Below are 23,972 nucleotides of genomic sequence, written 5' to 3' on the forward strand. Positions count from 1 at the left end.
AACATTTTCCAATATTACCACAATTGAATGTAATAACAGCATCATGATCTCCTAGTTTCATTGTATGCATGACTACAAATACGGTTTTAGGAAGGCGGTTCCAAATTTTGCTGTTGAAGCATTCATTTGGATTCTGTGTCTGCCCATGAAGACGTTTACTTAGAAGGTCTTGATGAGCCAAGTCTCTGAAAATAGGTTTAGTTGCTGTAATAACTGCAGCAGGAAGAGAATGTTGGCGGAAATAAGGTTCTCGAGTTGCCTGAGCCCTGTTGTATTTGCACCACGAATATTCTCCTGATGTACAAAATCCATGACATGGCTTATCATCAGTAGAGGACTTATGGAAGAATGTGGCCTAAACATCTCTCTTCATTGCCTCCAGATTTTCTTTATTCCTCCTAATTGCCTGCCCATAGTATACCTGCAAGTTTTCTATTTCAGTTTTAATTAACCGACTCTGTCTTGTCAACAATTTTCCATCTTGTCATTTTTTCTCTAATATGAAGTTCGTTTTCTCAGCCTTGTTCCCAAAGGTTTTTCAACATGGCCTACACATGCTATTTTGCTAATAATGGCATCTCCATATGGCTTACAGTTCACCACATTGTTGTATGCCTTACTGTCACTATCCTCCAAATATTTGGTGTACCGTACGCCTCTTGTTTCTACGGAGCTATGCAATATTTGTTGCACTCCATGGACTTCCATGGACTACCTCTAAATTTAGCCACACAGTTGTGTTCTTTATGTTCATTGACTTTACAACATTTGCAATATTTAGAAATTATCTCCACATCTAACACTATACCGATGTCTACACTCGTGGCAGTCACTACTCCATTCAGAGAACTATGTCCTGTTTTCTGCGAACTTCCATCGAGGGCAACTGCAATATACGAACATCCGTAATTTTCTTCCACTGCTTCCCTAGCAGCCAGTTTCATACTTTCCTCATTGACCTCACATACAGCTTTCTTAATATTGCAGTCAGTTTTTTAAATTTATTTGGCGGCTGATGTAAGTTCATCACTGAACAAAAAATTCTGACTGCAGCCATGCCCTTGCCAATGGATCGTAAGGCATATACTAATCTAGTACTGGTTTCATAAGGGCCACTTGCATCTGGTTTTGAAGAACTCATAAATGAAATCACAACTGAGAATTTAGTGCAAATTAAATCCAAGCAATTGCTAGGTCTTTTCTCCCACTGGCACTCTCACAAATTTTCATACTCTGTGACTCACCACACTGTCTACATTGTACAAATTTAGAAATTACGTCTGATAATATTCTCAAATTTATAATAATGTTACTGCACCCCTTGTCACTTACACTAAATTTGCTGTAACTCTCTTGAAATGGTAAGAGCTTCTTTGATGATGCACTTGTTGAAGAATTACAATTAGAAACATTGTTGCCAGGCGACATAACCTCTTGTGCAGAAAGCTTTTTAAACTTGTTTCCTCTAAATTGTCGTTTCTTGAAAATGCTTTTATGCTTTTATGTTTCTTCATCTTCAATAAACACAAGCAAACGTGAGTATAGCAACTACTCACAATCACAGTTGAACAAAACTAACCGCGTGTTTGAAAGCGCGTTGTTTACAAACAGCAGAATCAAAAAAATACCAACTGTTGCATTCCAAGGGTAGCCAACACATTTGGGAGTAAAACAAAATCTCTAACGTGCAATGTATGGATATAAAGATCTAAAATAAAAGCAGAAAATTGGGTGTCAGAAAATTGGGCGTGGCACATAAAGACACGTGGTAGGAAAATGCTCTTTAAATGCTCGAAAAAAATTTTTTTCAGCAAAATCTTTTTCAGAGTACTTAAAGAAAACCTTAATATATTGAAATATATGATGGAAACCGAAAAATCGATTTATTCGACCAAAACCACAGTGTCGTTCCCTTAAATTTATATTTCAAGTTTCTATCGTGATAGAGCGCGGGGGTCTGACCTGTAATACGTTGAAAGTAGGGATAAATTAGCCTTGGACTAGGAAAATATTGTTTCATTTTATTGTCTCATGATGCTCGGGTACACCTGGTACGTATTTATCTATCACGATACAAAATAAAAGAAACTGAAGTTCATTTCTGCGGTCAGAGACAAATCTATTCCTAATGTGAACTTTAATATCAATTTGCAATCTTTGTATTGGTCAAGATATTTAGTATGTACACAGATTTATTAGGGAGTCATTACTATACATTTTACACAATGTTTCATTTTCGTATCTTTTTTTCGTTCCTTAAAATTGGTGAATCGCCATTTTGCTTCTTAAATTATATTATTTTCTCACCATTCAGTAGCCGCTTCATATTGTATGCAATAACGTCACCTCATTCCCACGTTGCACATTTTTTAGCATATAAGACAAATTTGTGACTAAGCGGAATTTTCCAATTCGCGACTGAGCGACACCAAAATTTAGCTACTTCATCATCTCCAACTTCCTGACGCTCTGCTCGTAGCATCTTTAAAAATAGTACATCTTTACTTAAATCAAATGACAGGTTATAATTCATTATTAATGTGAAGATCCTATATCCTCTCACTGGTGTACTTTCAGCCAAACTTGGCACACCTGTACCTTACTGTTACGCAACAAACGCTGTGGGGTTAACAACTACCTGCTTGTCAAAGGGGTGGGTGTGAAAAAGAAGCCTAACTCGTGTTGCATAAATTTACGAACGTTATTGTCCCAGTATTTGAAGATGAGAGCGTTATCTACTTCCAAGTAACTTTGTACACAGTTTCAAACTTTTAGGAAATTTTTCTGTTACAACCGCTACAGAACGATGAAAGGATAAAAGTTTATCGCTTAGTACTTTTAAGCTGTTCGTGCAATAAAAGTACAGCATGAGATGTTACGTTATAATTTATTATTACTTTACTACTAATGGTATTCGCGACAGATTTTGCAGACAGAATGCATAAATAGCACCGACATGTAAAGTGCAAAATTGTATCACAGTACGACTTCCAGTTTAGGAGGTATGACGTCATATTCAATGAGACTCGAAAAAAACTGTCGCGTCATTGACGACGTTTTTAATTTATTTTCTTTGTTACTACTACCTGTATTCGCAATTAATCCCGCGGACATTACCTGCGCATGTTGCTGAATGTACCTACAGTGTTGTACCGTTTACGACTCTTTAGGAAATACGATGTCTTACATGTTAAGCACAAGACCAGACGCTTCGTAGTATGGGTGTTGACACACAGCTGTAAATAAATACCTAGGCAACCCGGAGTTCGGCGCTACTTTCAGCAACAGATCGTAGAGTCTGTGATCCACCGTTGAACCCACCATCACCTGTTTCCTAAATTATCGACAACAGGAATCAGGTAATTAGATATTTTGAGATGATGAGAAGAAGATTACAGCAACATCTATGAATATGACACAGCACACGGTCGCGCTACACATGGGGACCGGCGCCGGGAGCGTAGAAAGCTCCAACAATCTATCATTGAGAGCCCTAGCACTATTGTATGTGGCCCCTCGACGTCTCAAATAATGCTGAGCACGGAAAAAGATGAAGGCAGGGAACTATCATCTCGACTGTAAACTGCATATGCAGTGTACATATTTGAAGAAGAATGTGAGAATCGAGACGTAACTAACGCGCAGGACAGTGTCGATCACGTTAGTTTTAACATGAATGTTCTTTATGAATTTGGATTAATGATCAAAAGTAATGCTGTAGAGGCAATTGAAAAGAAAGCTAAACTTTGAACGCAGGTACTGATTTGCGAGAGGCAGGAACCGACAACAATAGTGTTGATAACGTCTTTAGGGAACATACATACATAGTACATACGTACAATTGATTCCAACTGCAGCTTCAAAGAGCACATACTGAAAGCAGCATAGGTAGCTAAGCATGCGATCCTGAGCAAATCTTGCTAAACAGTAGCAGGGCAACACGGAATTGCATCACGTCCGTCCGCAGTTCGCGACAGAGACAATAAAACCTCCGTAGCGTACTTTGACTGAGCACGGAATGGTATGAACCGATGTGGCATTACGTGGGGTAAAACATACAACATATATAACGTGTAATCTAAGAGTATTAGAGATATATGGTGAAAGCTTATTCACACAGGAAATTTATAATGCCGTAGTTTCCTCCCCAACCTCCTCCCACCTCCCTTATTGAGCAATAAACCCATTGTCTTAGCCCCGTTTGGTTTTCAACAGTGAATTTGAATATATTGATATACATTCATATTCACTGTTGAAAACCAAACGGCTAAGTCAGTGGGTTCATTGCTCAGTAAGGGAGGTGGGAGGAGGTTGGGGAGGAAGCTACGGCATTATAAATTTCCTGTATGAATAAGCTTTATCCTTATATCTCTAATACACTTAGATTACACGTAATATATGTTGTACGTTTTACCCCACGTAATGCCTCATCGTTTCATACCATTCCGTGCTCAGTCAAAGTGCGCTACGGGAGTATTATTGTCTCTATCGCGAACTGCTGACGGACGTGATGCAATTCCGGGTTGCCCTGCTACTGTTTAGCGAGATTTGCTCAGAATCGCATGCTTAGCTACCTATGCTGCTTTCAGTATGTGTTCTTCGAAGCTGCAGTTGGAATCCATTGTACGTATATACACTCCTGGAAATTGAAATAAGAACACCGTGAATTCATTGTCCCAGGAAGGGGAAACTTTATTGACACATTCCTGGGGTCAGATACATCACATGATCACACTGACAGAACCACAGGCACATAGACACAGGCAACAGAGCATGCACAATGTCGGCACTAGTACAGTGTATATCCACCTTTCGCAGCAATGCAGGCTGCTATTCTCCCATGGAGACGATCGTAGAGATGCTGGATGTAGTCCTGTGGAACGGCTTGCCATGCCATTTCCACCTGGCGCCTCAGTTGGACCAGCGTTCGTGCTGGACGTGCAGACCGCGTGAGACGACGCTTCATCCAGTCCCAAACATGCTCAATGGGGGACAGATCCGGAGATCTTGCTGGCCAGGGTAGTTGACTTACACCTTCTAGAGCACGTTGGGTGGCACGGGATACATGCGGACGTGCATTGTCCTGTTGCAACAGCAATTTCCCTTGCCGGTCTAGGAATGGTAGAACGATGGGTTCGATGACGGTTTGGATGTACCGTGCACTATTCAGCGTCCCCTCGACGATCACCAGTGGTGTACGGCCAGTGTAGGAGATCGCTCCCCACACCATGATGCCGGGTGTTGGCCCTGTGTGCCTCGGTCGTATGCAGTCCTGATTGTGGCGCTCACCTGCACGGCGCCAAACACGCATACGACCATCATTGGCACCAAGGCAGAAGCGACTCTCATCGCTGAAGACGACACGTCTCCATTCGTCCCTCAATTCACGCCTGTCGCGACACCACTGGAGGGGGGCTGCACGATGTTTGGGCGTGAGCGGAAGACGGCCTAACGCTGTGCGGGACCGTAGCCCAGCTTCATGGAGACGGTTGCGAATGGTCCTCGCCGATACCCCAGGAGCAACAGTGTCCCTAATTTGCTGGGAAGTGGCGGTGCGGTCCCCTACGGCACTGCGTAGGATCCTACGGTCTTGGCGTGCATCCGTGCGTCGCTGCGGTCCGGTCCCAGGTCGACGGGCACGTGCACCTTCCGCCGACCACTGGCGACAACATCGATGTACTGTGGAGACCTCACGCCCCACGTGTTGAGCAATTCGGCGGTACGTCCACCCGGCGTCCCGCATGCCCACTATACGCCCTCGCTCAAAGTCCGTCAACTGCACATACGGTTCACGTCCACGCTGTCGCGGCATGCTACCAGTGTTAAAGACTGCGATGGAGCTCCGTATGCCACGGCAAACTGGCTGACACTGACGGCGGCGGTGCACAAATGCTGTGCAGCTAGCACCATTCGACGGCCAACACCGCGGTTCCTGGTGTGTCCGCTGTGCCGTGCGTGTGATCATTGCTTGTACAGCCCTCTCGCAGTGTCCGGAGCAAGTATGGTGGGTCTGACACACCGGTGTCAATGTGTTCTTTTTTCCATTTCCAGGAGTGTACTATGTATGTATGTTCCCTACCGACGTTACCAACACAGTTGTTGTCGGTTCGTGCCTGTCGCGAATCAGTGCCTGTGTTCAAAGATTAACAATATTTGTAAGTATGGTTATTTTGTGTTTATAATATTTTCTTACAGTGACAGATGTAATTTCATTTGGATCACTACCGTGTTAGCTAACACAAGTCTGTTCCATAAAAGTTACTGTTGACATTATGATGCAATTTTAGATGGTTGATGCTATATTATATATTTGCTGGATCAGGGTGCTTGATGACTGTGGAGCACCTAAACCGGTTGACCCCAAATAAATAATATATAGAGACACACGGCTGACGGTCTCATTCATTGAATCACATATAGTTGTCAGTTGCCGTCCAATTATTCGTTCGAAGATGGATGTCCGATAACAATGAAAGATACCGTACCGTAGCGTAAACTCACGTACAACGGAAATATAGTTGAACCAAGGCTCTGAATTAAGTGTAGGGTCTCTTTGTTGAGGATGGCGTCCATTTGCAGTGCCAAAAAGTAAACGGCAGTCATCTATATACATAGAAGCCCTGAGAAATGGAAGTGGACTAACGGAACGACATTCACGTGCAGCAAGAGTGGTAAAAGTCCTGAGAGGGAGACAGGACCTGGGACCCGCCTAATCCGACAGCTGAGGCCGTGTTTGCGCTGGCGTCTTGCACTCAGACTTTGTTTAAGCCAGGGCCTTAGAGGAATGGTGGGGTGGAGAGTGTAGACTGTAGGGTGTTAGGCAGGGAAACACGGGGTGAGGCCCAGTGACGGACCTTGCGGGCATTCAGCGCAGCGGCGGCGCGGGGAACTACTTTTCGGCTAATTCCGGCGAGCTAATCCCGCCTCTCTGTAAACTTGCACAGCCGGTGATAAGCTCGCGATGGCCAGGGAAGAGGAAGAAGGGGAGCCCGTAAAACAAGTGTTGCGTTTACGACTCTCGTTCCTCGCTCAGCCCGACCAAAGACTCCCATTGTTCTCGCCTCCCTGAGGCAAGACGACGCCTGTGCAGTTCTTCTCTCAGCCAAAGCCGAAGTGAAATGCCAACTAACGCTTGTGTGTTCCCGCCTCTACAGTTCTTCCATTACATTACGAGATAACTACGTTTCATTTCCTACTTGATAGACAGCTGTAGGAGGCAAAACGTGAGGGACGGATGTTCTGAACTCAATGCTCGCTCAAGGGCAACTACTCTGAGCTGTAACGCGGTGATTCTGCTCCCATGGCAGATCTTCCAAAGCTGCTCCCCACACTTTGCCACGTCTAAAAGTATCTCCCTACAAATTTTATTTCTAAGTTGATTTACCAACGTTTATAGTTTTGGAAGTAAAAATAAAGCACAGTGAAAGAGATGGCCCCGTGATATTGGATACTATGTGGGTTAAATAATAGCGCGTGACTAGAAAAGAAACTTAAGACTTCAGCAAGTATCAGATTTCCCTTCGTGCTAGATTAAGAGCAAAATAACTAACATACAGACTGAAGCAATAGTCTGCCTATGTACGTCTACAGGTAGCAGTGTAGAACAAACAGGTAAAAAAGGTTCAGTAAACATGGGCTCTGAAATGCAAGATGTATGAGCACTTGTTCAGCAGAAAACATATGTTTCACCGCAGCGTAGGGGAATAAGTGCTCTTGTCTCTTATGGTATGCACTTCAGAGACGCTGTGTATTATACACTTTTCTATTGATTTTGTCCATATTACTACCTCTCAAAAATGAAAATTGAGGTCTTTATATAGAAGTGTGTCTCAAAGCAGTGAAGATGAACATATGCTGATAGCTTTAAGGTATGTAGACTCTAAGAAAACGGAAACAATCGCACCACAGAAGAATTACACGAACGGGACGGAAATCGTTAGATCTTGCGTACATGTACAGACAAACGAATGATGCCGATTTCAGAAAAGTTAGATGATTTATTCGAGACAAAGCGCATCACAAATTGAGCAAGACACTAATTCATCGGTAGACTCCTGGCACCTGTGGAACCTTTACTCAGGCTTGGTATTGATTGAGAGATTTGTCGGATGTCCTCCTGAGAGATTTCGTGCCGAATTATGGCCAATGGGTGCGTTATGTCGTCAAAATCCTGAGATACGTGAAGCACTCTGCCCATAATGCTCCAATCGTTCTCGTCTGGGGAGCCACCCGGCGACATTGCTGGCCAAGGTAGGGTTTGATGAGCACGAAGACAAGCAGTAGAAACTTTCGCCGTGTGTGGTGGATATTATCTTGCTGAAATGTAACCTCATGATGGCTTCCTACGATGGGGAACAAAACGGGGCATAAAATATCGAGCGACTTAACTCTGTGCTACAAGGATACCGTTGATGATGACGAGAGTGGTCCTCCTCTGAAAAGAAATGGCGCCCCAGATCATCACTCCTGATAATCGGAATATTTGCGGTATCTCACCGCTGTCTGGACTGTCTCAAGAGATGTCTTCGGCCTGGGATCTCATTGACTGGGGTAGAATTGTCTTCACTGATGAGTCCCGCGTCCAAGTGTGCCCCCAATGACCAACGAAGACGTGTATGGAGACACCTTGGACGCCGATGGGATACAGACCTGATTGCCGCCAACCATATGGCCTGACAACCAGGAGCGATGTTCTAGAGTTCATTTCTTATCGAAGCAGGGTCCCTCTGGCTCTCATCCGCGGCATCCTTACAGCACAGCGGTAACTCGACGATATTCCAGCCCCCTTTTGTTTCTCATCATGAAAAGCCATTCTGGGTTTACGTTTCGCCATGATAATAGTTTCCCGCACATGAAGACAGCTACTACTGCTTGTCTTCATGGTTGATAAACCCTGCTTTGGCGATGAAGATTGCCAGTTCTCTACCCAGTTGAAAACGTTAGGAGAGTTATGGGCAGGGCCCTCCAACCAGCTCTGGATTTTGATAATTAACTCGTCAGTTCGACAAAATTTGGTACGATATACCTCACGAGTACATCCAACAACTCTACCAAGCATTGCCCAGAAGATAAACTGCTTGCGTAAGGGCAAGAGATGGACCAACGCTATACTGACTTGCTCAGTTCGTGAAGCTCTTAAATAAATCATCCATTTTTATGAAATTATGATCATTTTTTTATCTGTACATGTACATATCGGAGGGGTTCAGGTTCAACCTGTGTGTGTGAAGCCTACATCTGGCGTTCTTACCAAACCAGATGCTTATGCTATGCAGGCTGGTGACAATAGGCAGAGCTTATGTTTACATGAAGTTGCAGCTTACACAAGAAAAATATAGCTTACTATAGGCGCAACGACTAACATCTCCAGCTACATGATTGAACAACCACATTACTTTACTCTCGAACTAGCATGTCGTACCATCTGATCCTAGGGAGTAGCGAAAAGGGTGGCTGGAGGGGCAAGCAAACTACATATACCCTTCACCTTTTTTGCTTGTTTTCTCCGCCGTCGTGTCTCGTTCCAGTCGTTAGTCAGCAGAAATCCACAAAAATCGGGAGCCTTCGGCCTAATTGGATAGTTTCTTCTGCGTTCGTTCGTCGACCTGAGAGATCCTACAACACTCTAACGAATTAGTAGCAAGACCCACAGGGTTCAGCGTCAGAGAACTGTGTAGCCGGCAGCTTTGTGAACCGAGTGTACTGTTTCCACATAGGCCCGGTTAGCGACAGACATCTTTCGATAGTAGCCTTTTATATTGTCTGTTTGTTGGACTAAACGATAGCGTGAAAACAGCGTACCGGCACGTTCACATTCGCGGGCTGACGGAATGGCTCCTCCTCCTAGGCAGAGCATAGCAAAACGAGTGATAGGAGAACCCTTCTACTGCATTCGTAAACAGTCTTTCATTGTTCTTTTCTTTTGGTGACTTTTCGCTCCATCTATGTGCATGAGCAGGAGAACGGGATTTATTGAGCCTCACCACGGGTACGGCTCTGTAACAGATTTCAAGGAATTATTTTCTATTTTTCAAGTGATTTATTTAACAGGTTTTAGTTTTGCACATACTTTATCGTTAACAGTTCACCACTGAACAACAGTGAACATCCTATCATATTATACTGCACTATATACAACTGTAATAAAGTAAGTGCAGGGACAATTACTTAGTTTCAAATCCGGAGATGATATTCATGTGGCTTGGTTGCCAAGTGTCAGACTATGGACCCACAGGTCTCGGGTCCGGTCCGCAGTGAGTACATAACATGATTTTTATCTCCCACTGTTCACTACTTTGCCTTCTGGAGCGGTTGTGAAAAATGCGAAGTTACACGAGTGGTATGTGAACATGCAACATGTCAGCCTCAGTTGCAAATAGAAATCAAGCTTTACCCAGGTTTCAGCAAAAATAATTTGGCCTTCTTCAGAAGCGAGAGACACTAAACCACTGCATGCCAAAGTTTGGCCATGTCAAGTATAAAAATGTAGCACCGTAGTAACTAGTCATAATCTACATTAGATTATGACTAGTTAATATTAGATTCTGACTAGTTACTCTAGTGAATCTACATTAGATTATGACTAGTTAATATTAGATTATGACTAGTTGCTACGGTGCTACAATTTTATACTTGACACGGCCAAACTTTGGCATGCAGTAGTTTAGTGTCAGTCGCTTCTGAAGAAGGCCAAATTATTTTGGCTGAAACCTGGGTAAAGCTTGGTTTCTATTTTCAACTGAGGCTGACGTGTTTCATGTTCAGTTATCACAGGGCTACACAATGCTAAAAATTCTTAACGCGGTATGTCTCTCAATAAGTGACCGGGTTTGTCAGTTCGGAGGTTGGAGGAACGCAACGGCATACCACTTCAAATACCCATGCCTGACGAGACTATATTTCGTTCAAAGGTCGAAATGGCTCTGAGCACTATGGGACTTAATATCAGAGATCATCAGTCCCCTGCTGAAACCCAACTAACCTAAGGACATCACACACATCCATGCCCGAGGCAGGATTCGAACCTGCGACCGTAGCGGTCGCGCGTTCCAGACTGTAGCGCCTAGAACCGCTCGGTCACTCCGGCCAGCTTCGTTCAAAGGAACCTTCGTTCTGATGACAGCTTTTATAGACGATATTCACACTATGATGCTGAACATGTCATCTGAATGTAACATTTGGCATATAAAGGATCTACATTTCTGCTACGTGCTTACCATTTACATGTTTTCTTTTGATTACTTATTTCGTTGTTGCTGCTGTTGCTGTGGTCTGAAGTTTGAAGAGTGGTTCGGTGTAACTTTTACGCTAGTATATACTGTGATTCATGCCTCCTCATCAACACATAACTGTTGAAACCGACATCAGTTGGAACTTGTTTAATGTAGTAAACCAAGCTTTGGCCTCGTTAAATAATTTAGCCCTCCTCCCCCACCACTTCTCTTCGTTAACCGAAGTTATTATTCCTTGGTGCTTCTGAATATGTCGTATTAACCGATCCCTTCATTTTGTCATCTTGTACCATAAGTCCCTTCTCTGCCCAACTGGAATCTGTACCTTTTCATTAAGCCTGTAAACCTCAGAACCCAGTTGGCAGCTAACATCCTCTTCGGCATTACTTTTATTACAATTCACACTGAGATTGTGACGTAATCTCTAAATTTGTTGAATGTGTTTTTCTTTTTTTTTCTGTACAATCGTTGACTGGTAATGAACCTATCTTATGCTACTTTCTATCTCAATTACAGGTCATGATGAAGACTGTAGACGAAAAATGTAAATAATGTAAGAGACAAATCGGGCAGCCGTTCAGCGTTCGAGATGCCTTTATTCGAAGAAATAAACTAAGCGAACTGGGTTTCACATAATCTGTACTTGCGGGAATCCTACTGATTGCTATACAGTCGTTCCTTGGTCTCCAGAAGAGTATAATGCGCGAGAACCATGTATGCTCCAAAACACCAACACGAAGAATGTTAGCTGTGATACAATAGCTCGTTGTGCTGTATCGAACCTGCCTTCGGAGTGGAGACCAGTCCCGGATCTACAATATTTTCGAACCGGGGCAAAAACTTGATAGTGTCGTCTGCCCCCCCCCCCCCCCCGCCCCACCTTCCCCCTCCACCCACTTGAGCGTTGAGATAGGACGTAAAAAATAAAAATAAATAAAGATTTTTCAAAATTATGTTGATTTTGTAGCGCACTTGTCGAAGAGCTTAATATTTAACACATATGTTCGAGGAAACGTAAGACGTGTTATTTGGTCTTAAGTGAGCCAAAGTGCTGTGCCACATCTCTTTAAAATTTGCTGTGGTGCCTCTCCGACTCCCAGTCGGCCGGTTTGATATCCTACATCCCTTAAGAAAATCTCACAATTAATGCTGGGTGGGATTATTTGTGACCGGGAGAGCAAGAATTCTTCAGAAATTTGCGCTCCTTAATGCCCATTAGCTAACAATTTTTTCCTTCCTGTGACATAAAATTAAATATAGGAAAAATAAAAAACTGTAAAGACAAGAGACAACCAACACAGTACACATTTCTTCAATCCTTAGCACCCAGCATTTCTTTTTCTGTCAGATATTGCTACAGCTTTACACGGTGTGCTTTCCTTTCTGAGAAAGAGTCTATTATCTCATCAAAGTTCGTCAAACGTTTTGATACATGAAAAATGAAAATGTCGCTGTCTGATACTGAAACAACTGTTAATACGTATAGTATCCGAGACTGGTGTAGTTTCTCGATTTGATTACGTCTATTTTGTCATTGTCCGCTAGATAAACCGAAATAGGCCTTTCTCAACAATTGTCAAACACGCCAAATAAGAGACTTTTTTGTCACAAGTGGTCATTTTTATTTATCTCATTTACTTAAAAAACATGACACAATATAATTCACGAAGTATCAATGTCAAGTGCCTATTAGGCCTATTACAAGCAAAATTTTTATGTTAGGAAAGAGTTTCACATTGCGTTCATACGCTCCAGTTTCTCAAGCATGAGATCGAAAAGTGGTAGAAATAAGAAATTTTTATAATTTGGAATCGTCATATTCTTCCATATGGTTTGTGTGATGTTCCTGTCTCTTCTCATTCCTCGCTCTAACAAACAATCTTGACATCACGAATTCTATAACTATGCTTAACACTCCGGTCAACTTCGCCAACCCTGCCAGAATCACCGGTTTAGTTATCCCGCGTTTATTATCCAGTTAGGCGTTATTACGTGTTCTAACAACACGTTTTCCGCCCCCATTGCGAGAATAGATCTTGGGTGGCTGCTAACCGGGGACTAGATAGCTGGTCCTTAGTAGTGTAGCGATCTGGCAAAAATTTTCTAGCAAAATTTCATGTTCTTGGATTCACTGAGAGGATAATATGTAATCTTCCTTGTCTTTTATTCCTGTTAGTCGTTTATTTCCATACTGGTAATCTGAATCTATGTTTCTCTATTAATTGTAACAACACTTATCATTCGCAAACACAGTCAACCACATAAACAAACAGATATTGTTATTCAAGCGATCGGTTTTATTCGGCTCAGCTTTTATAGCCCCGTCCCCTTTCATCTGCAGGAAAGTTCTTTATTTCTTGATGCGACGGGGATTCCCCTGGAAAACACATCACGTACAATATGCACGCATTCAAAAATCCTTACGATTCGTTCAGAAATAAATTCAGAATGCGTTTAATAATGTACAAAAACCAGCTGGGATGCGTTTAAATATCATGAATGATCGATAGAACAACGTGAGCTGGATGCTAGGCGCTTTGTGAAACAAGTTTTTTCTTCAAGAATGTGTATTTGACACCACAGAAATTGCCGCCCGGAACAGATACCCCTGTCTGGTCCCTCCCGCCCTACTGTAACCGAGGCTGGTGGAGACCACAATATCACCAACGGTACCGAATGAGTTTCCAAGCCAATAGGACGAAATAAAAGTAAATACAGCGCAACTCACTGTGTTAGACCTGATGGGACGTAACGCGTGAGCGTGAGCCGGGGGAACGTGCATCTGTTTCACCTTATACAGTTCCCGAACTCTGTACTGTCCTTGGTAGAGGATACATCGACCTAGTATTAGCTACTGTCTGTGCGCTTCAGGAGGTAAACTTGACCTGCACGTTGGATAAACGATTCTGGCGGAAAGTTTCTTGCATAATCGTCTTCAAATACCGGTTCCCTGAGAGGAATGTACCCCAGGCTTGTCACTTAATTGGGTAACAGTGTTATACTTAGGAAGGCACAATTTGGATTTCAAAATGGCTATTCTCCTGAGACAATTTCTATCCATTTACTGACTACATGAAAAAAATCTTTTAACGATCAGATATAATCAGTAGGAATCTTGTGTGCCTTAGGAAAGACATTTGATTGTATCGGTTGCATCAGCATATTCGATAAGTTAGATACTTATGGAATGTGTCGTTCAGCACATATGTAATTTAGTTATTATTTGAGAAACATAACACAAAGTTACCTTAGGGTGCACGGGTAACATACATCATTCGGATATGAAGAAAGGTGAGTCAGGCAAGTTTCGATCACTGGTCAACCTTATGTTGTTGAACTATGAAACAAGCATTGTTTGAAGCCGAAACACGAAATATTAAGAAAACAAAGAAGTAAACGAAGTTCTTCCTGTCGTTATTAAGTGACTTTGCACAAATGAGCAACCCATAAACATTTGAAAAACAATTAATAGAACACATCCAATTTTGTACTGTGAAAGCTATCCCACTTCCTATTAACCTGGTATACGAACAAGAATTATCAGGTGCGCAAATTGATAGAAACTGAAACTGAAAAACTGTATAGTTTATCAGCTAAATTGTGTAAGATCGGCTAATTTTCGCATAAGAAAAATTAACAATTTTAGGGATACTGAACACAGTTACGTTAACACGTTTTGCATATTTCCATTCACTGGTATCTTATGAAATAATATTCAGATGTAGCTCCTCATTTAGAACTTTAACGAAAAAAATTATTCATTGTCCAAAATAAAGTAACTTGATTGGTGTGTCGGGTTCACACACTTAGATTTGCATTATGAAATTTGTCATGAACAATCCATCAGAGTTTGAGAACAGCAGAGAAATCAACAGGTACGCCACTGAAAGGAAAAAAATATGTGCATTCCCCTCAAAGGAATCTAACTTTGGCATAGACAGTGGTGTTTTAGGTAGCTATAAAACTCTTGGACACTCTACCCATGAAAATCAAATGTCTGACACATGACATCCGTGTTTTCCCAAATACAGATTCAAAATGTTTCTCCTAATCAGCTCCTTCTCAACAACAGAAGAATTCTTGAATAGAAATAATCAGTCATCTGCATTGAAAAAGATCTGTAAATGATCTGCATGTAACCATGCGAAAATTGCTTACCCTAAAATTTTTTATTATATTTTCATATGACCTGTAATGACCTTTTGCGACCCTAGAAGAATGTCTCTCAATTTTTTTCATGTCTGCAGCCATACCAGAAGCTGCAACAGTAATCTATAACTGACTGTTCTACTATCGTGTATGCAATTTTACACGCAAACGTCATATCCCCCAAAAGCCTTCAAAAATGGTTCAAATGGCTCTGAGCACTATGGGGCTTAACATCTGCGGTCATCAGTCCCCTAGAACTTACAACTACTTAAACCTAACTAGCCTAAGGACATCACACACATCCATGCCCGAGGCAGGATTCGAACCTGCGACCGTAGCGGTCACGCGGTTCCAGACTGAAGCGCCTAGAACCGCACGACCACATCGGCCTGCCCAAAAGCCTTCCAACGAGACAAATTCTAACATACATTTTCTTTTCCTCTTACTTAATATCACTTCTTAATTTAATCTCTGTAAGGATAAGATATTCTCGGTTTTCAAGCCGCGTCTACTCCAATAAATAGCCATCTCCAGTTCGAGAATTTACTGCAATTGACGCGGCTTGAAAACCGAGAAGATTTTACCCGGTCTTGCCGCCACGAAAGACTCCGATGACACGTAAGCTCTGTCTCTTTAAATCATTTTATGTGCTCTACATATTCACAAGGAGTTTCGGACATTGCTGTAGGCACTACATTGTAGTCATCCACAATGAAAGATAGTTGCCTTTTATTACGCAAAGCCAAATTTTTACTGAAGCCTTTTTCTTCTCACGATCGTCTAATGACGATACTCATGTGTGGGGAACAATGTCGTAAGTCAACAAGAAGTAGTCTATCTGAATCAGAATAATCGAAGCCTCGTCGTATAATGGGAGCGCAAAACAGAATTTACTCGTCGTCTCTCCAGACTTCATGTCCTAGCTCGTACAAGGGACGTCATATATAGTGTACGCCGCGGGTGATGGATTGGAGCGGCATTGTCTGTGACAGGAGGTCCGAGGCGATTTGCAGGACCCCTTGCGGCAATCCAAAGGGATATCGAATGGAAAGGTTAGAGCCGTGGAGCAACGAGTGTAAAAGACAATGATGTAAGAGGGCTCTTGTAGAACTGTGTTGTTTTCTGATAGTGAGAAGTGGCTCAAACGTGTCCATACCAGACACTGCCAGACGAACGGTGGAAGTTTTACAGCTATATAACTGCAAACATCTTTGTCCTCAGCCTCACAAAATTAATATCAGGCCATTTTTTGACTAATAAAAATGTGAAGATGGAATGTAAACTGAGGTGGCATGAGCATTTGTGTACGTTAAGCAAAAAGCTCTTTTCTGTCTGCTTACAGCAGTAAATCTCTCTCTTTGCACTGAATGTAAATGCTATTCCCAAATTATTACACATAATTTTCTATCTGCGATGTTACACCGCAATCTTCTAGTAGCTGAAGTCGGAAAAGTATTTATTCTGTAGAAGCATGTAGTAAGAACTTAATCGAAACTAGATATTCGATCATTTTTAACCGACTTGAGATTCTTATAGTTATGTGCATATACAGTGATTCCGTGATGATGTCACAAACTTTGAGAGACGATGGAGAAGGGAAACGTATAGATTTCAGTTAAGGGAGAATGGTCCGCAAACGACCATATCAAAAGTTATCGTTTTGATACTTCCGACAGTTGACTATATGTACCGCTACTGTTATTGCTGAGATTTTTCGTTAGCCAACCGTCAGAGTTGGTTGTATGGACTAAAACAATAAAAAATTTTGTACTAAACATTGGCTCCCAAATTCATACTTCCAAAGCTATGAGATCTTGTTAAGCAAAAGAGATGTGTTTCACATTGGCGAAGATAAAGAAGTGCTCACAGCTATGCATTTTAGAACCCACGTACACAAGATTTTATTTTCTTCTTTTGGTCCATACTGTCATCTGTGGAGCGAACCTATTTTGCAATCGCTCATATGACCGGAAGCGCTGGTCAGCCAGGCCGTGTGTCATTGATCGAGAAGTTGGTAGCCAAAGGGAGAAACGACTGGAAAATACGACGGAAGGGGCTGGATTTCTAAGTACAACGTTTACATGTATGTTTTGACCAGTTTTGTCACGCTACAAAATCACTTTCTCATGTCAATCGCTCTGTAGAAGCTATTTGTCTTTCAGTGCTCAGCCCAAATGCATTACGTGCTATTGATAACTATCTCCTGTGATTAATTTCATCGGTTTCAATAGCATCGAAAACCTTTTCTTTTCCAACACAATGCCGGTACTCGAAGTCAAAATCAACGTTCTTGAAGCGTTGCAAAATTATCTGGACGTTGTTTCACCAATGGGTGCCTCACCATGCGTCTTATCCAGCATTTTATGAACCACAGCCGCAGATTTCTTCACGTTAATGTAGAAAATTACAACTTCTCGAAAACGACGAGAATTAGACTTGTAAGTTGACATATTCAATGGAGAATAACTTTGTAGTGCAACCACAAATCGATCAATATTTTGATGGCGTTATGTCGGCAGATACCTAAGCTTATTGTATGAAACTTACGACCTATCACGTGCACGATCACTTGTTGGTACTGCCATCTTCTGCAAAACGGCGGAAGCAGAGTTGTAGACCTAATAGAAGCGTGGGACAGATTTTAGTTTCATTAAACGTTATTTGTCTTTACCTGAGAGACTGGGCTTGGAAACTATCGGTAACGGTAAGGACAGACTGGACTGACCACTGTTGTCGCTTTCGCATTCATAGGCAATCTTGTATGTTCCAGAGACTCTTAAACCGAGATTGTCCTCAACTGGGCACCAAATCCACTTTAACATCTTGCGTGGTAGCACAAAGAGAGAAGCACAGACGTGATGGTTTAACATTCTCGCGTTTTATTTTCTGGGAAGGCACTATCTTTATATCACAAATCCCACGGCTTTTCTTTCGGAACATATACTTCAGGTGGTTAACCTTGGAATCCAGGTGCTTCTTATCACCAACAGTTATAGATACGCAGGTTAATGAACTAAAAACGGCTCCCTCTGTTCAAAAACGTTATCACGAGAAACTCCCATATCTATATCAGACGGTGATCTGTGTACTAGGTGGATCCCGACAACTGACCTACGAAATCTAGTGAGTTACCCCGATATTCACTTATTTCATTACAGAAATTTATAGAGTTAATATCAACAAATTTTTCGAGTCAATATCAATTCCTTCCAGTGTTTTGAGTACACACTCAAACAACTATGCAGCTTCATTTCACTTTCCCATCAGACTATCACCAGATCACTAACTAAGCCTTTTCCCTCGCTGTGTTGTCATCTTATATTTGCTCAAGGGTTCCATAACCCATGTTGCAGCCGATTCGTAGATGCGAGACTGTAGTCTATTTGCGATCGTGAATCGGCAAGCTAATTGGCTTGAAGTTTGCCACGATAAATTACACAAGATAAATATTTTGTGGGTTAGATAAATTAGTCATATGCAATATTTCATGATAAACGGAATTTCCATAAAGAAACTACTAGGTGCCCACTGGACACAAACTATTTAATATTCCAGGCAACCGTAGCTGTCGAAAGGCATGACATCACGAACAACTCCACATACAACTGATAAAACTTCTGTTTATTAAAACATGACTGATTTCGCGGCTTTAAGCCGCATCATCTGGAGAACAACGTTGAAAGATCATAGGCACATCCATCGCCCCCTAGTCAAAATTTACTATTCAGAAAATATCTCCATGGTACTGACAGTATTCTCTGAATAGTAAGTTTTGACTAGGGGCGATGAGTATGCCTTGATCTTTTAACGTTTTTCACCTCATGATGCAGCTTAAAGTCATGAAACAGGTAGTGTTTTAATGAAAAACAGTTTCAGCAGCTGCAAGTGGAGTTCTTCCTAACATCACGCCCTACTGGACACTCTCCACACTGCAAGGAAAAGTCAGTTTATTTCGTTGCGCAAGAAGGAATTATGCGAGAGGCAGGTAAAGACAAATTCATAACCAACAAGGGAAACGAGCTCAACTGTAGCTGGTATGACTGGATGACAAAGGACCAGACGACCATCTCTAACTAGGTGAATAGACAATCGCACTCTACCCAACAGAATAGTAAGGTAGCAGAGGAAGAGTGTGCTGAGCGACAAGATGTCTTGCTGTTTTCATTTTCAAGTTTCTTGTATAGCTTTCCTTACCTTTCCGTCCAAAACAGTAATAGAAGTTTTTCAACAACGACAGAAAATATGCAGCAACAACATTACTCGCCACAGTCATAGCGTCATTCTATGAAGCTGAAAGATGTGAAATGTAAAACTCCGCTGGTCGAAAAGAGTGTTACATTAAATTTATAGCATTCTGCAGGATGTCAGTAATATGTTTCCGTGATACTTCGGAGCAGAATTTTCTGGTAATCTTCAGGTATATACTGGCGAAAATATGCAGAGCTCCCCAGTTTAGCGGCTTACTGGTGATTTCATAGAGAACCCAGAAAATAAACAGCTGTAGATATCAATAATTTACGTAAGAATGAATATAGCCTGAGATTAAATTACAGATATGAAGCTATAATAAATAAATAAGTAGATGTACAAGTTGTCACTGCGCATGTGTGGCTTGTGCGCATACACTCCTGCTGTACTGTCAATGAATCAGTCAAAATATGACTCTATGAGGCCCTTATCAACCGAGACAGCCGCATGCAGTTCTGTATGCAATCCTGCTCTGTGCACCCAGCACCGTTCTATGATTTTACTGTGTGAAGACGATGAGGCGAGTTCGCACCACGGAAGCCGATCTCAGCAGCGTACCGATTGGAAGCGGAAAAGCATGCGCCCAAGCAACACATGTGCAGTGACAACTGGTTACACCACACATGCCTTGACTGGGGTCAGAATACTGTCCCAGAATGGCTCTTGGTTCAAATGGCTCTAAGCACTATGGGACTTAACATCTGAGGTCATCAGTCCCTTAGACTTAGAAACTACTTAAACCTAACTAACCTAAAGACATCACACACATCCGTGCCCGAGGCAGGATTCGAACCTGGGACCGTAGCAGTCGTGCGGTTGCGGACTGAAGCGCCTAGAACCGCTCGGCCACAGCGGCCGGCTGTCCCAGAATACAACTAAATGACTGATCGCCGAAATGTCGTGGAAGGAAGATACTGGCATCCGACAGTAGCCATGAAATTTCATGGATCTTGCTGATAGATGCTGCACGCATTCTGAATGCAAAGCACTTAACACTGAAAGGACGATAGCCGGTACTATAGAGTTATTTCGCAGACTGCTCCCGACTGAATATTTTCTGTTTCTTAAGCCTACAGATCGATGCACCAATACGTAAATTATGAAATTAAAAAAAATTAATTTAATTTTCCGACTCTTTTCATAGCAAGCATTGAAGATCTGTGAAAATAATGCAGAATAAAGCAGCTTAAACCAAACCCATCAAAGACAAAATGTGCGCTTTCAATCTGAGAAAAAGGGAAACCACGATCACGTTAAAGATAGAATCGTCAAAGGTTAAATACGAACACTGTGACACTCGAATATACCTACGAATTATACTTCACAGATCTCTGACATTCAAAAACGCTGCATGAATTTCAAATCAAAAGTCTTCACCAGGAACAACCTACTCAGAAAACTGGCCGGATCACAGTGGGACAGTCAAGCTGAAACCATCCGAACTTCTGCAATCGCATTACGCTACTCCGCTGCTGACAATGCCTGTCCTGATTGGTGTAAGTCAATACATGCCAACAAGGTGGATAGTGCCGTAAACGATACATGCAGAACTGTAACAAAGTCAACCTCAATGGAGTGGCTCTACAACTTTGAAGAAATTGCACCACCTCCTGTTCGAATAGAAATAGTAGCAAAACAGGCAAAGAACAAAACTGGAGCAGGAAAACACGCATCCCATGCATGGGCAACAACTCTACCCACAATGACTAAGGTCAAGGAAAAGTTTCCTCAGAACATCAAAAAAACTAACAACCACTGATGAAGAAGCCAGGCTGCCACTGTGGTGGGCTGAGACATCCCACGTTCCTGGTTGGAAAAGAGCTTCAGAATTTTACCCATGCTCATGATGACAATTGGCCAATCTGGAAGAGGATGACAGCAGGAGTGGGCAGATCACGGTTTAACCTGGTAAAATTGGAATACATTGAAGAAAACAAAATCCAGTGTGACTGCGCAGAAGAACAGACTGTTGAACACATGCTTCAGTGTCGACTATGTCCAGTCACCTGAAAAGAAAATGACATTCACCAGGCGACGGAAAATGCACCGTACGTGGTCAAAATTTGGTCAAAGACCATATAAACTGTGCCGATCTGTCAACGATTGCATAAACTATGTTTTACGTATGTTTCTCAAAAGAAAAGGAAATATAGCAAGCATTTAACATATATTTTCTGTAGAAGATGTCTTCAAGTGATTCAGTGGCACGCTTTTGTTTTTATTTTTTCAATTATGCTTTATGTTGCTAAAATTTATAGAAATCAGCTCACACACATAATTAAACCGCCACCCCGCAGCGAGAGATACATGAAAGGAACTGCTTACTGCGTCGAAATACGCCCAAGTCGATGTAATTTCCAAGTGGAGCAAGTCGCAGTCTCCAAGTGAATTGGTGCGAGATCTCCGGCTCCAGTACATCCACCCTTAGAGCAGCGGTGGATCGGACAGAGCTTGTGGTACTGGCGGAGCACCGCCAAGTTCTACAGAGACTAGCCTGCGTACTCACCTACGACGTTGAGACGGAAGGCGAGGCTCATCTTGGGCTCGGTGTTGACCTGGCACTCGTAGATGCCCGAGTCGCGCTCCTGGGGGAACTTGATCTGCAGCGTCCAGTTGTCGGAGCGGTCGGGCCGGATGACGGTGAAGCGCTGGTCGCTCGTGTACGTCAGTATGCCCGCCGTCAGGATGTGCAGGTCCCGCTTCCTGATCCACGACACCTGCACAGCGGAAAGAAGGGACATTTGGTCCGACCGATCCCCTGTAACACTCTCTACCAGTCAGTGTTCGCGTACATTAAGATGTCTGCCGCGAGGATGTGCACGTCGTCCTCTCTCATCCACGATACCTCCACAGCACCATCAAATGGTATACAGGGTGGTCCACTGATCGGGACCGGGCCAAATGTCTCACGAAATAAGCGTCAAACGAAAAAATTATAAAGAACGAAACTTGTCTAGCTTGAAGGGGGAAACGAGATGGCGCTACGGTTGGCCCGTTAGATGGCACTGCCTTTGGTCAAAAGGATATCAACACCATTTTTTAAAATAGGAACCCCCATTTTTCATTACGTATTCGTGTAATACGTAAAGAAATATGAATGTTTCAGTTGGACCACTTTTATCGCTTTGTAATGGATGGCGCTGTAATAGTCACAAACATATGGCTCACAATTTTACATGAACACTTGGTAACAGGTAGATTCTTTAAATTAAATTACAGAACGTAGGTACGTTTGAACATTTTATTTCGGTTGTTCCAATCTGATACATGTATCTTTGTGAACTTATCATTTCTGAGAACGCATGCTGTTAGAGTGTGATTACCTGTAAATACCACATTAATGCAATAAATGCCGAAAATGATGTCCGTCAACCTCCATGCAATTGGCAATATGTGTAAAGACATTCCTCTCAACAGCGAGTAGTTCGCCTTCCGTAATGTTCGCACATGCATTGACAATGCGCTGACGCATGTTGTCAGGCGCTGTCGGTGGATCACGATAGCACATATCCTTCAGCTCTCCCCACAGAAAGAAATCAGGGGACGTCAGATCCGGTGAACGTGCGGTGCTTCGACGACCAACCCACCTGTCATGATATATGCTGTTCAATACCGTTTCAACCACACGCGAGCTATGTGCCGGATATCCATCATGTTGGAAGTACATTGCCATTCTGTCATGCAGTGAAACATTTCGTAGTAACTTAGGTAGAACATTACGCAGGAAATCAGCATACACTGCACCATTTAGATTCCCATCAATAAAATGGGGGCCAATTATCCTTTCTCCCATAATGACGCACTATACATTAAGCCGCCATGTCGCTGATGTTCCACTTGTCGCAGTCATCGTGGATTTTCCGTTGCCCAATAGCGCATATTATGCCGGTTTACGTTACCGCTGTTGGTGAATGACGCTTCGTCGCTAACTAGAACGCGTGCAAAAAATCTGTCATCGTCCCTTAATTTCTCTTGTGCCCAGTGGCAGAACGGTACACGACGTTCAAAGTCGTCGCCATGCCATTCCTGGTGCATAGAAATATGGTACGGGTGCAGTCGATGTTGATGTAGCATTCTCCACACCGACGTTTTTGAGATTCCCGATTCTCGCGCAATTTGCTACTGATATGCGGATTAGCCGCCACAGCAGCTAAAACACCTACTTGGCATCATCATTTTTTGCAGGTCATGGTTGACGTTTCACATGTTGCTGAACACTTCCTATTTCCTTAAATAACGTAACTATCCGGAGAACGGTCCGGATACTTGGATGATGTCGTCCAGGATACCAAGCAGCAAACAAAGCACACGCCCGTTGGGCATTTTGATCAAAATTGCCATACA

General features: G+C 42.5%; 1 protein-coding gene across 1 annotated transcript in view; it reads right to left on the minus strand.

Moving 5' to 3' along the window:
• LOC126481098 (uncharacterized) overlaps positions 1-23,972 on the minus strand; it is a 1,059,355-nt gene that overhangs the window by 326,459 nt on the left and 708,924 nt on the right. The window contains exon 3 of the mRNA XM_050104617.1: positions 22,135-22,345. Coding sequence (XP_049960574.1) covers positions 22,135-22,165 — 31 coding nt within the window. The 5' untranslated portion in view covers positions 22,166-22,345. The remainder of the gene's footprint in view (positions 1-22,134; positions 22,346-23,972) is intronic.

Source organism: Schistocerca serialis, chromosome 5 (genome assembly GCF_023864345.2).
Source record: "Schistocerca serialis cubense isolate TAMUIC-IGC-003099 chromosome 5, iqSchSeri2.2, whole genome shotgun sequence".
Lineage (NCBI taxonomy): Eukaryota > Metazoa > Arthropoda > Insecta > Orthoptera > Acrididae > Schistocerca > Schistocerca serialis.